Source organism: Balaenoptera borealis (genome assembly GCF_965194805.1).
Source record: "Balaenoptera borealis genome assembly, chromosome: 2".
Lineage (NCBI taxonomy): Eukaryota > Metazoa > Chordata > Mammalia > Artiodactyla > Balaenopteridae > Balaenoptera > Balaenoptera borealis.
In genome coordinates, this window is record NC_138867.1 from 24,350,114 (window position 1) to 24,367,120 (window position 17,007).

Sequence of the window (17,007 nt, forward strand, 5' to 3'; positions counted from 1 at the left end):
ATTTAAGAGATAATAGGAAAATATCACAAAAAATGTTAATGAAAGTTAGAAATGTTTTTAAGCATTTAATATGTGTTGAAATCTATATAAGGCCAAAGGCCCTCTATGTTAATTTATTTAATTCTAACATTAGTCCTTATAGAATGAAGGCAGGTGTATTATCCTCAGATAAGGCTCAAGGAAATCATCCTGTAAAGCTGGGAAAAGCAGAAGGCAAAACTAAGTCTCCCTGACTTCAAAGTCTGTTCTCTTTCTAATTTGCTTGGTGGTTAAGAAGAGGGACTTCTAAATCCAACTGCCCTGGATTTGAATTTTCATCACTAGGCAAGTTAGTTAAATTCTCTAACCCTTAATTTACACATCTGTAAAATAGAGATGATGATAGCTATTAACTCATAGGTTTGTTATGAAGATTCCATGAAATGACGTCTTTAACATGCTTAGCCCAGTTCTTAGTTCAAGAACATTTTTACTATTATGAGTTCCAAACCTTCTGCTGAGATTATAATAGATCATAAAATTATAGAGTGGCAAGTCATTTGAGAATTCATCACATCATACTTTTTCAGTTTATGTTTAAGGAACCTGAATGCAAAGTTTAGATTTATGTTAATTAGTCTTATTATTCATATTCTTAGCAAAGTTTATTTTTTAATATTTATCATTTGTATGTGTCCACCATCCAGAGCTGTATCATCAAGTATTTCAAATTTGATTAGCTTGAAAAAAATGCTTTACTCTATTGGAATCAATGTTATAAATTGAAATTTCAGGGCCCTTAACAGAACGTTTTAAGATAGGACCTCTTATAATTTTATTTGCTGCAACATAGAAATATTTTCAGCAGAGAATGAGTCTGTTTTTGTAGGACCTCATGGCTTGCAAAGAATCCATGGTTTAACATAGAAATCGTGACAACTGAAAGGCTATTAACTGATTTAATCTTCACAAGTAGGTAACAGATACCAGCAAACTCTAACATATCTCAGATGCCATCACAACCAAGGTTATTTCATGAGACTGTGGGCCAATAAGAAAGAAAAATGTGGCCAATTAAACTAACTTGCATTGATTTTAATATAGTATCTGATTTCAGAGACGTTAAAACATCAACAAACCTGTGTTTTAGAATTGATTAAATAAGGGATTATAATTCTTACATACAAACAAGAGAACTGAGGCAAGGCAAGTGATAGACATGGGATTTGCAGCCTGGTGGTCAGACTTGAGAGTCCACGCACATAACCAGGAAATAGATAAGAAAAAGAACTAGATGATCATAGGAAATGTTGGGAAAGGTAGTCCGGAAAATTTTATAACTCTTCAAAAGGTAGAAGAAGATAATTAAAGTTGCCAAAAAGAACCTCATTTCCTTGTTTTCTCCATTACCTACTCAATGATGAAATGATTCTAGTCACTTTTAATTAATTTGTGGGAAATCATGATATTCTGTGGGAGGAGGGGTTGTGGATTCATCTTTATCCATAAACTAATAGTGAAACTACTAGTAAAAGTATTGAACTGTTCATAGTGTGTTTGAGAAACTTTCCACATGGTATCACTGAAACCTCTCTTACTCTGGGGAAATCGAGGAGGATTGTTGTTGACGTCTGTCAGAGTGATGTTCACTGTGGTGGTTCCAGAAAGGCCTCCCATCTGGCCACCCATGTCTTTGGCTTGTATAACCACTTGGTACTGCTCTCTATTTTCTCTGCTCATGTCTGGTAATGCAGTTTTTATTATGCCTTTTGGGAAAAATAGACAAATATTTTGCAGTTCAATCACTGTGTTTTAAAATTAAGCCATGCAATATCCATTTTACAGACATTAATCAGAACAAACAGATGATAAGATGTCAGTGTACCTAGATAAGTCTTTCAATCCATACATAACCAATTTAACATAATTCACAGAACAGAAAAAAATTCTTCCATGGGCTGTTGTTCAGGAAGAAATTTTTGCTAATCAATTTAATTATCCTTTTGACTAGAAAAACTAACTTTAGTCAAAAGTCTTTAGATGAATAAGCTTAATTTTGATGATTGTCACTTTTTTTGGTTTTGAGTATTTCCTAAGACATGTAATGTGTTGAATCTCTGTGAAATTTTGTATTTAATGTAATAAATTTAAACTCAATAAATACTAAAGGGCTAAGGATTCAAATCTTTTTAAATAATAGGAATTCTGCTTCTGTATCCATGGAATAACTATCAATATAAGGAATAAATAAAAACATGACACTTAATAGCTTTTTAAATATAGAAAAATCTATAAATGTGCATCCAGATGTATTGCATAATGAGAAAGAGACCAAGTATTAGATGTTGTTACCTGATTCTGGGTCCACTGAAAAATATGGCTGTCCTTGCAATATGCTATAGACCACTTTGGCACTATTTCCATAGTTGGCGTCATCTGCATCTGTTGCAGTCACTTGTATAACAGATGTACCTACATGAATCCCCACCCAAACACAGACACTTAAGTACTTAGAAATTTGAAGCTATGTTTATGAAACCATATTACTGGGAATGTGGTGTGTTAGACCATGGTACATGTTTCAAGAAATTTGAATTATGCTGCTAAAAAAAAATCACTTATCTTTCATTTTTTTAAATTTAAATATTCCTTAATAATATTGTTACTATTATTGAGCTATCTAAAAAAGTCAAAAGCAAAATTTATCATAAAGATGAATGTGCACTAATTGATTGAAAATACTGTGACAGAAAACAAGTTTTCACTGAATACAGTGCACATACAATTTTCAATTAATACATTTATTGCTAACTGGAAATGTGAATTCAAAGATAAATCCAACATTGAAAGCACTCCTGCTGCTTTTTATTCTGATAAATTAACTAAATATTGTAAATTGAAAATAAAGAGGCCCTGTTTTTATCAAGACACAAAAGACGTAAAATTGCCAAAATTTTTGGTATGCAAGATATATATGATTATTGTCTGTGCCTCTCTTTGTAATGTAGTTAACATAGTCATATATAATTATACCTATTGATATGCTATGTATTATTTGCTACACATATGTAAATCAGCAGATATATCCCTCCAGAGTTAAGGAAGTGTATAATTGTCTCACATGCAATACTATAATTTACCAATACTCTCAGTTTAATTTTATTTTACAAAAATTATTTTCTCTTAACTTTGTCACACATAATTATGTTTTAAAAGATAAAAGAGCTTTAAAGGAGCTAGTTTTAGGAGCTAAAGATAATGTAATATATTGATAGACTTTTCTTATATTTTCTAGAACTCTATAAAGATTCAAGGCATGATTCTAAAACTACCATTAACTAAAGCCTACCATGTATTCCTTGAGCAAAATGAGTTTGTAGGACATTTTCTAGTATATTACACGCAACTTTTCAAAATGTTGACTCTGATACTTACATAGATTTTAAAATTCTTTAGAAAAAGTGAGTTCCACATTGGCTCTGTAACCTACTTTAATATCCAGCATACATTACACACGCATAGCTTGTCTAATTGAGTTGTAGTGAATGTTTCTCAAAATTTGCATATATTTGCTTATGCAGATTCTAGAAATTAATATATTGAGCATTAAGATTAAACTAACAGCTTTATTTTCCATCAGTATATTTGAATATATGAATTTAGGACGTATTTTTATGTATTCTTAAAATTAATTAGCGTAAGATGAGAACTTGAGCTCTTCCTCTTGAAGCCTCTGTTTCCTCAGCTGCAATGGAATTGATATGTCCTGTGAGAGGACACAGTACAATTTACTCAGTCAGTCTCAGGTGTACTCTTTTATCATTTAAAAATCATCCACTCATGTCCGAGTTAGACCAAAGCAGAAATCATAAAGAGATTTCCATCCCACAATAATGTTCAAATGTTCAACTAGAGTGGTTTTCAGATTTATATTTATTTTTATATAACCCTATGTGAACATATGTTAGATTAATAATTGTTTTCATACTTGAGGGTTATTTGAAATATGAATTATTAAGCATAACCAAGATGCTAAATGCAAGTAGTTAATTCATTGATTTCATGACATTTCTTTTGCTACCAGACTCATTTTTCTTTGGCTGTGGCTGTCATTTCATAATGGGCACAGGTAAAAACACACCTTTATACTTTTTTGACACTTTTAATAATATTTTTGTTAAATTTGGTTTTGATCATTTGCTCTTTATCATGGATATATGATCTTCGAACCTACCTGAAAATACTTGACCTAAAAATAATAAAGAAATTAAAGAATGGAAATCAATCCTATAATGTGGCTAAAATGCTACAAACGTCCATATAAAATACTGTTCCCCCTCTCAGAATCATGTTTAATAATTAGAATGTTGTTAAACACTAATAAACACTGGTAGCATATCACTGATACGTTATTTATAATAGCAAAATGAGAAAAAGAAAAATATGTAGTGTGTTGAACTCTAGGAAATGGATAGATTTTTGTTTTTCTGTAAATATAAGGACATTTTACAGTTCATACTATTTAGTAATAAAATTAGATAGAAAGTGGTTGATGTGTTTTGTACTAATTTTATAAATATTTGCTTATAAAGACAAAATAAAAGGAAATACACTGCTTTGATTTTTATATCCCTCTAAATTTTCTGAGCTATATATGCTTCATTTATTCTCAAATAATTTAAAATATTTACTTTTTTATTAAACAAATATTAAGTAAAATATAGTGAAGCCTGAATGACAAATTTATGTCATTTGTTATATGTAGGTTTTGTGTGATGTAAACTCTCCAAAGGAGAGGGCTATGTCTGTTTTTGTTCAACATTTTATTTCTAAAGCCCAGCAGAGTTTCTAGTTCAAAGTCATAACAAGATCTAACATTTACAAATTGCTTAACGTAGACTAGGCAGAGTTCTCAGCACTTGATTTGTATTATTATTTTATCCTCATGATAAACATGGGATGCAGGCCTTGGAGGATATAGAGGTTGCTGATGATTACACAGCTAGTAGGTGATAGGATGGGATTCGATCTAGCCAGTATGAAGAAGCTTCATTCTAAATACTGTATTAAATGGCCTGTCTAGACATATGATTAGACACATATTTGAATCTACAGGCAGTGTACCTCTAAGAAAGGGCCTAGTTTAGGACATGAAGCATTCAATGATGAGTTACTTGTGTGATCTGTGAAAAACTACAGATAGGTTCCTTGTTGGGCGGACAGTGTGGGAGGGGAACTGGATCAGTTTTTGAGGGACCTACCCAGTCAATGAGAAACCTCCAAAATTGCACAATAGGAATTTGCCTTGAGGGAGATGAATGCATGCAAATATAGAAAAATAATAGATAATCTTTAATCAAAGTATAATGACCACAAAAAATGGAAAACAAAATGTAGGAATCTGCTACAAATACCTAATTCAAAGTGTATCTCATTTTCTTTCACTATATATCCTCATGTATCATCCAGATTAAGTGTTCTGATCAGAATATGCTAATGTATTTCAGATTTAAAGAGTTAATTGGAGTCATTTGATTTTAATTACCAGTAAAAGGGATGGGGAGGCACAAGTCTGAGAACCAAAATGAAATATGGCATATTTGATAGAAAGAAGCAAAGGCAGAGGGAAAAAGCAAGGCGAGGATTTGGTGAGAGAGAAAAAGAAGAGACAAATATATTAAGACAAAAATAATCACGTAGGGGGGACAGTATAAAGGAGAACATTGGACTACAGTGTTGGAAAGAAGGATAAAATGAGAATAAAGAACTTTTATATTTTATTCCATTAGACTTCATTTACCCTCAAAGTTAATAATAGTAGTTTTTCAAGTGTTTGATTTAAATTAAAATCACTAATATAATGAAAATAAGTTTAGAATTCCATAATTCTGCATTACTTCTTTTAGAGAGGAGGCATTCTTTACTACGTGATTGTGCACAGGCTTTAGCTGTTAATATGTGGGCTACACATAGCCTGATAAAGTTCCCAAGTATCACCCTTTACATTTCTCTGTAAATGGTTATTTGGATAGGTAAAAGCAGAGAAAATCACATGTATAAAACTATAATAAGTTTATTTTCCTTTAAATCAGGTAGGAGAGTTATAAAAGAACAATACATTTTCAGGATATAAATACATATACTTTTTATTTAGGCATATATTTTATGTATATACATATATATATACACATATATATATAAAATCTTATTGTAAAATGCAGTTTCCTCTTTTCTTACACTTATTTGGATTTACTTTTGAGAAATTTGAATTAAAATAAGAAAATAAGAAAAATTCTACATTCAAGGAGTCACTAAGAATCTAATAAAATTAGAAGTTTTCCAAACTACATTTTGCATAATAACCATAACTATTTTACAGTGGAGAAAAATAGTAAGGTATTAAAATTATCCAGCTATCTCTGCATTTTATTAACTTTTTTTCTTTTTAAATCTAGTATAGTAATAAGTCATCTCTGTATGTTTTTGAGCAAGCCAGTTTAACGCTTTTGGGCTCATTTTTACTTGTTTATTAAAAGAGGTAATTAAAGTATAGTATAGTATATAGTATAGTATAGTAAAGGAAGTATAGTATCTTCCACATATGCATATAGTATTGGGTTGGCCAAAAAGTTCATTCAGTTTTAAGTAGAAATAAAAGACACATTTTTCATTTTCACTAAGAACTTTATTGAACAATGTATTCACTAACCAAATGAACTTTTTGGCCAGCCCAGTATTTTTAATATGTGCATTTCTGTTTAAAAATAGATATACGTACAAAGTGTATGAGTGGGCTAAGGAGGGATCAATTAGTGCAGTAATGTCAATATTAGTAATAAAGAATAATAACTATCCTCTATAAATAGGATCAAGATTTACTTGTAGTTCTTAAATATTTGTTTATTAGTACCAAAATCTGCAGCTGGAGCCATACAGCTGCCTCCTATACGCTTTTCTTGTTTTTTTTGTAATTGTAGACATGCAGGAAATATAATTGACATTGACCCAAATTCTCATATTTAAGGTCTACAGTAATCAGAAATTGTACTGCCCACAATTTAAAGCTTATATAAACGAAATACATATTGCCTTACATAAAGGGCTTTTTGGACAAGATAATCTGCAAGCCTTCTCCTATGTATAAACTTATATATTCTATATTTTAATATAGGTATTGAACAAGTGAAAAGTTTTTAAAAAATAAAATAGAGAAGTACTTAGTCTAGTTCTGATCTTATTACACACTTGATAAATATTAAAAGAATCTAGATTATATTAGTATTTCAGATAAATACTAATATAATCAGATATAGTCAGAGAAAGACTATATTTGAATTAGGTAGATAAATTATAAGACTATACTGAGTGGAAGATAATATCCCATTAAATAACCCAAAGTAATATAGGAGAAAATACAAGTAATTTGACGTTAAATATAAACAGTCTCTGATAAATATTCTGTTCTTAAAAATGAGGTAATGCTTTGAAAATTTAAAAAGTTATTCAAATTTAAATCAATTATCCAAATTTATCATATTCAACTATCTCTGTCATCTTAATTATACTTTTTACTCTTATAGGTATGTCAAATCTTTTTGGAGAAGGATAAATGAAAGTCTTTGTACTATTAAGTGTTAAAATATCTGGCAAAATAACATGCATACAAGAAAAAGAATATATATTTTACAATGGTTAAAAGGTGTTAATTGGAAAGCCAAACTATAGAATGCTCAAGAATAGGAAGCTGCAATGGAGAGCATAATTTTAGATGTATCTTTATCTCAAATCTAAGACCACAAAGAGACATGATGTATATCTACATTAGCCCACTGGTCGACCTATATGGACCAATCCAGTACTTTCCATGGAACTGTACCAGGCTAACACATATTTTAAAATATTAAAGAAAACACAAACACTCATATTTCATCCTAGGCTTTAAGATTTCATAGGAGTCTTGTCTAATTTGATAAGTGCTTTTCATATTATTGGAGTGAATACCTGAAAAGGCAGAAGAACTGCACTTTTCTCAGATGAGATTTCATCTGAGTTTAGAGGAAATAACTTCTTTACAAATTTTTGGTTATTCTAGAAAATAACCAAAAATAGCCATTCTAGCTAGATGGTACACACAGTTAAGAAGTATTTAATATCAATCACTCAGTAAAGGTAGATATGTTTGTTTTTCTTCTTTAAGAAATTATTTTAGACTTACCCATGTATTAATTACAATAATGTCAAAGTTATATACTTATAACTGATTTTGAAATACTATTCAACTAAATATCAATTTTTCAAAATCAGTTACATGTTTGGGATATTATAGTAAGTTTATATCACTTATTTTTTTTAGAAATATGATTTAACAGTCAGCTCTTATCATCTCATTAACAAATCTAAACCTTTCATATAATTATAGCTAAATGTAGTTACATATACAGATAAAAACATTGCATAATAACAAATGGCATTTAAAATTATGGGCAGCCTTAAAAAATGAAATGATTATTTTCAGTTTTCAGGATAAACCATTGCTGGATGGAACATAGCTAAAATAACATTAAAAAGACTTGGAATATTGTTGTTATGCTGCCAGGTTATTTGATCTTAATTCAGTTACTTAATCTTTCTGAATCCAGGGTTCCTAATTAACAGAATGGGGATTTAAAGTTCTATTTCCCATGCCTACATCAAGTTGTTTCAATGATCAAATGAGATGATCAAAAGAAATTTGTTAAATGCAAGCATTCATTGTTTTTATGCAAAATAATGCAAACAAAACTGTCTAAAACTGCTGACACTATTTGATTCAGGCCAAAATACATTTAACTTGACTGCCATTTGAATGGCATTTGAGTAAAGGTAAAGACGTTTGTTGAAATGCAATGGAATAATTGTTCTCAGTAATCATCTTAGATGTCAGTTACAAAATAGCAGGAAACATTAAGAAACATACAACCGAAAATCATAAGAAGTGAGATAGCTAACACTAAATAGTAGTTTCAGTTATAGTTCTTATCTTGAAAGAGATCACATCTCATAACTGTATGTCCATAATAACTACCTTAGCAAAAAATAAAATAAAATAAAAAACTTAATTTACATGGATTAACATATACCTACCGACTCCAGACATTTCAGGAACACTGGCAGTGTACAAGTCTTTTGTGAATTTTGGTTCATTGTCATTGATATCATGGATTTTAATTATAAATTCAGATTCAGGCTCCACCTGCCGCCCGGTCTTTCTGTCTATAGCCTTGGCACGAAGAACGTACAGGGACTTTTCTTCTCTGTCTAATTTCTTTGCCGCATGAATATCTCCTGTGTTTTCATCTATTACGAACAGACTGCCAGCCCCATCTCCTGTTAATATGTATTTTAAATTTCCATCTCCTTTATCTTGGTCAGTGTGAAGCTTCAGAGAGGTAGAAAAGAAGAGTTCTATAAATATATGTATTGTTATTACAGAAAAAATAATTTTGGCAAATATTAATTTATCTCTACATGACATCACTGGAACAATGATTGCAATGGTTATCTTAATTTTCACTGTGGAGAGATTAAACATTTTAGTTTTATTCTCAACATTTTTAAACACATATTTATATAAGAGACTACATTTAAAATAAAATAAAATATATATATATATTTCTCAAAACACAGTGTTTCCAAGACATTTTTGAATAGAATGCTACCAAGATTTAAATGTCTAGTACATTAACAAGAAAAAAATCCATTGGTCTAATAAACCTTAAGTGTAAAATATTAATATACTCGATTACATCTAAAATTGCTAAACTCAAGAGGTGATGTGAGAAATTTCTGACCTTATTATGATGATAAGTTTAGGATATATACCATAATTTTAAATGAGTTTACCTCCCTTCAGTATAATATCGCTTGCAGATGCACAGGCTCTGTCATCAGAGACCAACCAGAGACAGAATATTAATCTCATAGATTATTGTCTGCATGACTTTGGGAGAGTACTCTTTCAACCAGGATGTTCTCACTTTTTGGAAATTGATGTATTTTATAGACATTTGAAATTTCAAGTGATATAAAACACACAGGGCTTTTCCATTGGTCATATAAATAATTTGATGAAAATATTAGGATTTTTTTCATAAATTATCTTCCTTCTATTCATTCCCATCTTAAAAGTAAACTTCTTAGTATAGAAGATTTTTCACTGAGTATTTAAAACAGACAAACGGATCATGTATTTACGGAAATTTTGAGTTGGAAAAAATCCTAATGTTTTTGCAAACCTAACACTATTCTGAAACTTGAGTCTTTACTAGCCTATGCCTGCTCTGTTGTCTTCCATCATATACTTCACAATTCCCAATACATTCTTACTCCATCTATTTCTTTAGTGTCCCATTCCATCTTTGAACAATTTGACTATTTGAATCTATTTTTTATGGTAGCCAAAATTACAGACTTGAGATTCATACTTTACTCCTCCTTTACCCAATGTTAAAATAACCATATGCAGCCTTTTCTTCTCTGAAATATCTCCCCCACCCATCCATCTGTCTCCATCTCTATGGCTACCACCCGGGTTTTGTTCATCATATCTTATCTGTACCACTGCAACAATCTTCTAATTGATGCCTACCTCCCTCTTGTTCTACTCCAAACAATTTTCCATACTAAAGAAACTGATTTTTTCTACATCACAAATCGAGTCTTATTACTTCTTAGCTTAAAAATCTTCAACCAGGTCCAGTGCATAAGAACCATGAATCTAAAGTCTTATAAACCAGGCCTGGTCTCATGCAAATTTCTGTTATATTGGGCAAATTTGTGTGTGTGTGTGTGTGTGTGTGTGTGTGTGTAATCTAAGCCACTTCTATTAAAAGGGGATAATATTCTTTTTTAAAAGAATCATTACTTTTATTGTTATTCTATTTCCTTGGACTCTATAGCCTTATTTATGCATTATCCATAATCTTGTTCTCATCTCCAGATGTGTTTCTGTCACCTTCATCCACTTTGCTATACACTCTGTACATACCAATTGTTTTGTTTTGCCTGTTTTGTTTTCTTCATTTCTCAGATGGCCTGTTCCAGCTTTCATACCTGATGTTTGCAGATGTTTCTCTCACCCTTTAACACCCTTTCTCTTCTCTGTATTTTCCCCTAACTAAATATTTATCAAATCTCATTAAAAATTTTTTTTCTTAAGGATGCTTTCCCTAACCCTCTAGACTAGAATAAATATGCCTGCTCTGTAATTATAAAGCACATTTCACTTTCCTATCATGATACTCACCCCATTTGGTAAAATTGTTTGTTGTGCCCACTAAACTGTAAAATCCAAAAAAGAAAGATATATATATAAAAAATTTCTGGGACCTCAACACATATTTCTTAAAAACCAAATATTTCCTCTTTTTTTAACAATATGTTTTTACATATATAAAACAGGTTTAGTTGTCAGTGATTATCAGAAAAATCAGATTATAAATAACATAAAACTTGCCTTTTTTTACTAAAATTACATCTTAGAAATCTCTGTATGTAAATAAAATTATTTTAATGATTGCAATTTTCAAATAGTTTTTTCAAGCTACTTTATAATAAATATTTTTGTACATTTATCTTTGTATTGCTAGTACTTTTATTCTGAGAGGAGAAAAAGAAGATACTTTTAATGAAAGGAAATAGGAAAAGATGAAAAAGATAGATGTATAGATAGATTATTTATATGTATTAGAAGCTTTATTTAATTTGGCGAAAAATGTTGAGACAACTAAAATGTTCACCTTATTAATGTGGTTAGAATGTGTACAATGCTATTATTTATAGTCATTAAAATTATGGTCTACATATATACTGTTGGATGTAAATCATTTAAATGAGATATTATGTTAAAATACAATGTATAGAGTATAATTTCAAATTTTTATATCTTTTTTTTTCATAAAAATACTCTTAACATATATATAATATTGCAAGTAGTTGTATAGTTTTAAAATGTTTTCCTTTGTTTTTAAGTTGTACATGTTTTATACATTTTTATTAATAAATTTGTATTAATTTCTCCATAAAATAAAGGAAAACTAAATAAAAGTAGTCTGGAGAGATATAGGAAATAAACTATATGATGTCTCCCACAGCGTGTACTCTAGTGTTCTCACATTTATACACAGAAAAAGAAACATGAGAGATTAGTCGGTTATCAATATTGTCAAATATATTGTCAGACTGAAACAAAGATAATCCAGGGATAATGCTGCAATTTACTGAAAATTGTGGAATATTAAATGTGGTGGGGTAAAGATTGTGTATTGTCAGGGATCCCTATCCCATGCTTATATTATGGAAATTATTAATAAGTAGCCAAAATAAAAGGCAGGAACGAGTTTATACTGTTGTAGAATTTCTGTGGAAATTTACATATGTATACACAAATGAAAATTAGTTTAAAATTTTCTATATCCTTCCCCACTATCTTTCCATATATTTAACATAATAACATTGTAATAAATATTGTTATATCTTTATTTTTTTCATTTAATAAAGATTTAACATTCTATTGTGATTATTAAAATGTGCAGGAAACTGAATCTGTGTCTATCACACTAAATTATATATGATTCTACATGTTGGATTCAAACACCTATGGAAACAATTTACTTCTCAGAGATTTTCTACTCATTCAAAATATGTTGAAGTCTACAAAAGTATTTAGTCAAACATAATAATAATCCTAGTAACTATACTTTCCTCTGAATGGTTTTATATTCAATATTTAAAGTTTCAAGGAAAATTCAGTATTATAATATCATGCTGTTTGGACTGAGGATGATGTCCAAAGGGAAATTAAAATATTTATGGAATTACAAGACTTTCAGAATAAGTATGTTGTCTGAATATATTAAATTTTAGTTACTAAATAAATCTTTGCAACAAAACAGTAATATTATTTTAGTCATTCATATATTGAAATCATTGTAATTTAGATTTATTATTCTATTTCTACCTGTTCTAAACCCTGTCCCAATATTTCATATATATTCTTTATTCTGTTAATTTAAAATGTCATTTTAAAAGTATTATTTTATACAAAATCAAACACATTTTAAAGCATTGTCTTTAATTCACAATTTAATTTTAAGAACAAAAGCTCCCAATAGTTATTTTCTGGTGCAATATAACAAAAATGAAAACTACTATCTTAAAATACTAAATTTCTCTATTATGTACATTATTAATTTTGAATTATACATTTAGAATTGATAGAAATTGATAGTAAAACCTACTATACATTAACTTAAATGTAAACAAAAGTCTTAAAAATAAACCCAAAATTCAACATTTTGTAGGATCATAAAAAAATAGAAATCTTGAAAATATTGTTTATCTATTATAGAACAAAGCCCACATAAAATCCCTTAAGAAATAAGAGTACCAAAAAGTACTTATTTTCTTCAGACATCAATAAACTAAATAGTCTTCACTTCCTGGTCATAACTTAGTTGCCTCTTCTGAACTTGAATAAATACACTGAAAGCAAAATAAATCATGGATAAATATTTTAAATGCTAACTGTTATTTTCCAACATTACATTTTTAGTTTTACTCTGCTACAGTTTTTTTTGTTTTTAGAAATTTTGAAAAGTAAATATGTACATGGAAAATAGGCTAAAAATTTAAACTGTGATGGTTAATTTTATATGTCAATTTAACTGGGCCACAGAATGTCCAAATATTTGGTTAAATGTTATTTTGAATGTGTCTATGGGAATACTTCTGGAAGAGATTCACAACTCAATCTGTAGACTGTGTAAAGTAGATTGTCCTTTCCTAAAGTGGGTGGGCCTCATCTAATCCTTTAAAGGCCAGAATACAAAACGACTGAAAATGGGAGAATTCACTCTTTCTGCCTGCTGTCTGTGATTCAGACTGGAAGTTACACCACTGACTCTCCGGTTCTCAAGCATTTGGACTTGGACTTGAACTATTGCATCAGCATTCTGGGTCTCCAACTTGCCAACTGCAGATCTTAGGACTTTCCCGGCTCCATAATCATGGGAGCCAATTCTTTACATATATATGTTTATATAATAATATAATATAAATGTATATTGGTATATAATAATGTAATGGATATGTATATATATTTTCCAGAGAAACAGAATTAATTTTGTGTGTATCTATAATATATATACGTAATGTATATATAAATAAATATATATATATATATATATTATAATTTATAAAAATAAAATCTGTATTAGTCTGGGTTTTCCAGAGAAAGAAAACCAATGGTCTTTAGGGAGATTGGAATGTTAGAGTAGCTTTGTCGTTTAAGATCTACTCACCCACACTGAGAGGGTCCAGAAGACATCTTTCACCACTATGGTGAGAAACAAATAGTGAGAGAGCCCAGGCATCCTTGAAGAGCTTTGTGATCACTCTTTTCTGTAGGCCAGATCTTATAGTGGGAACTGCTATCAATGAATTGGGAAACCTATATGCAATGGGAGTAATTGGATCCCAGAGTGACAGAGGCTAAGTTCAGCACTCACCTGCCAAAAGATAGGTGGCAGGATTATCATAATGGACAGCAGAGTCGAAGCAGCAGTCAGAATAGTCTGACTCACACAGACCTATGGCATTGGCTAATTGATTACGGTGTTCCTAGAAGTAGATAGGAAGGCTACTAAATTCATACTTAACCCGTAAAAGCAGAAAAGTTCAAGGTCAAGAGAGCAAAACACCAACATAAATCATAAAAACAGAGTCAATCAGTTCCCAGGCCTGAGCCAGTTTACAGACTCAGAATCTCTTGAATAAAGAGGATGCCAAGTCCTCTTGAGGAAGGACCCTAGTACACACCAAAAATGTGTACTCTTAGTCTTTTTCCCAGCCTTCCCCAAAAAACCTATGCCTTTTACCAGGATAACTGTGCAGTGGGGAAAAGAAAATAATTGGACATTTTGGCATTACTGGACACTGACTCTGAACTAATATTGATTCCAGGAGATCTAAAATATCAATGTGATCTGCCTACCCGAGTAGAGGCATATGAATGTCAGGTGACAGATGGAGTTTTACCTGAGGTTCATCTCATACTGGGCTCAGTGGGTCCCTAAACCCATCCTGTGGTAAATAATAAATTGTCACTTCTGGCCCATCCTACAACCAAAAAAGAGGCACAATGGCTAGTGGGCCTCTTTGGACTTTGGAGGCAGCATATTCCTCATTTGGGTGTTTTATCCCTATCCATTTACCACGTCACCTGAAAAGCTTCTGGCTTTGAGCTGGACTCAGAACTTGAGAAGTCTCTGCAACAAGTCTGGGCTGGTATACGAGCTACTGTATCACTTTGACCATATAATCCAACAGATCCAGAGGTGCTTAAAGTGTCAGTGGCAGATAGAGATGCTGGTTGGAGCCTGTGACAGGCCCCTATAGGTGAATTGCAGTGCAGACCCTCCTAATTCTGGAGCAAAGCCCTGATATCCTTTGTGGATAACTAATCTTCTGAGAAAAACCTCTTGGCCTACAAACTGATTGCTTAACCGTGGGTACCAAGTTACCATGCAACCTGAGATGCTCCTCATGAACTGCATGTTATCTGACCTATCAAGCCATAAAGTTGAGTGTGCACAACAGCATTCCATCATCAAATGGAACTGGTACATATGTGATCAGGCCTGGACATGCCCTGAAAACACAAGTTAAGTTACAGAAAGTAGTGGCCCATTTAAATGCCCATGGTCCCCACTCCTGCTACACTGCCCTCTCTCCCCAGTCTGCACCTGTAGCCTCATGAGGAGTTTCTTCTCCAGGTGATGGAAGAAGAAAAGTCTTGGGTCTGGTTTAAAAAGAGTTCTGCATGATTTTCAGGCATCACTCAAAACTGGACTACAGTACTACAGTCCATTTCTGGGACATCCTTGAAGGACAGTGCTGAAGAGAAATCCTCTCAGTGGACAGAACTTTCAGCAGTGCATGTATATATATACGTGTGTGTGTACATAAATATATCAATATGTTAACATATATATAACCTATTCAACATGTTATATGTGTTCTGTTTCTCTGCAGAACTCAGAGTAAAGTTTGCAAAATCAAAGTAAATTCATCTCTAATCAATCTTTCTTTAAAAATTAGAAATAAGGGTCTTTTGTTTGCTTATTTTAATTTTTGTTTAAAGTGTTTTTAATTGCAAAAGTATGACATATTGCCCAGCTCTTATTATGAACAATCATTACACATCCTTAAAATTATATTTGGAATTTTCTAACATCTTGCTCAATTTTTAATGAGGAAAGCCATAGAGCTGTTGCTGACAGTTGCTAAAAATAACCATTAATAACAATTACAATATATTTCTGATGTTTTAGTAATGTTAAAATGCATTTCCAATATATTTGGAAATATATTCTGCATCAGTCTTAACAGTATATATTTTGTGTTTCAGATAAAACAATTTATTATCTTTAAGTTTACTTATATTAGGTATTGGCTTCATGACTATTATATTAATATCGAGTTTTATGGTAAGACCTAAATAGAAGGCCACTAATATGCAATATATTTACACCATAAACATTTCCAGTTTGGGCTAACCTGGGTTAGCTGGGCTTACCCTCTCATAGTAAGCAACTACAAATCTGGACAAAATATATGAAGCCAATGTTTTCAGGAACTGAATAACAGAGGGGAAGCAACAAGATGAACTATAAATTCACTCTACATTCTGCCTGCGAAGAGTTTTACTGCAGGGAAGTGGAGCCTATACAGAGATTAGTGATTCTGCTGGGCAGAGGAAACAGAGATCAGAATTCAGGGTTGCTATCGTGGCACGAATTTGCTGGAGAGGGTACAAAGAGGAGAGAACCAGAGAACCACAGAGGAGCCCAATCAAGGTAGCTGTGTAAGATTTCTGCTAAAATTTACAGTAAAATCATATACTATACATGTACAGGGAGGCAGGCCCAGCATAGGACACTTCTGGGGATCTAAGATTTTAACAGAATTTTAGCCATTGCAAAGAATGCG

The 17,007-nt window shown here is 31.3% G+C and overlaps 1 protein-coding gene across 7 annotated transcripts in view; it reads right to left on the reverse strand.

Annotated features, from left to right (window-relative positions):
* The window catches only part of CDH9 (cadherin 9), a 139,728-nt gene that overhangs the window by 34,313 nt on the left and 88,408 nt on the right, over positions 1–17,007 (reverse strand). For 6 of the 7 annotated variants that reach the window (XM_082382951.1, XM_082382952.1, XM_082382950.1 and 3 more), the window contains 3 exons: positions 9,103–9,397; positions 2,332–2,451; positions 1,578–1,745 (listed from right to left, as the gene is read on the reverse strand). In XM_082382951.1, coding sequence (XP_082239077.1) covers positions 1,578–1,745; positions 2,332–2,451; positions 9,103–9,397 — 583 coding nt within the window. Of the gene's footprint in view, positions 1–1,577; positions 1,746–2,331; positions 2,452–9,102; positions 9,398–17,007 lie in introns of those variants that run through there. The other variant, XM_082382955.1, reaches the window with a different exon arrangement.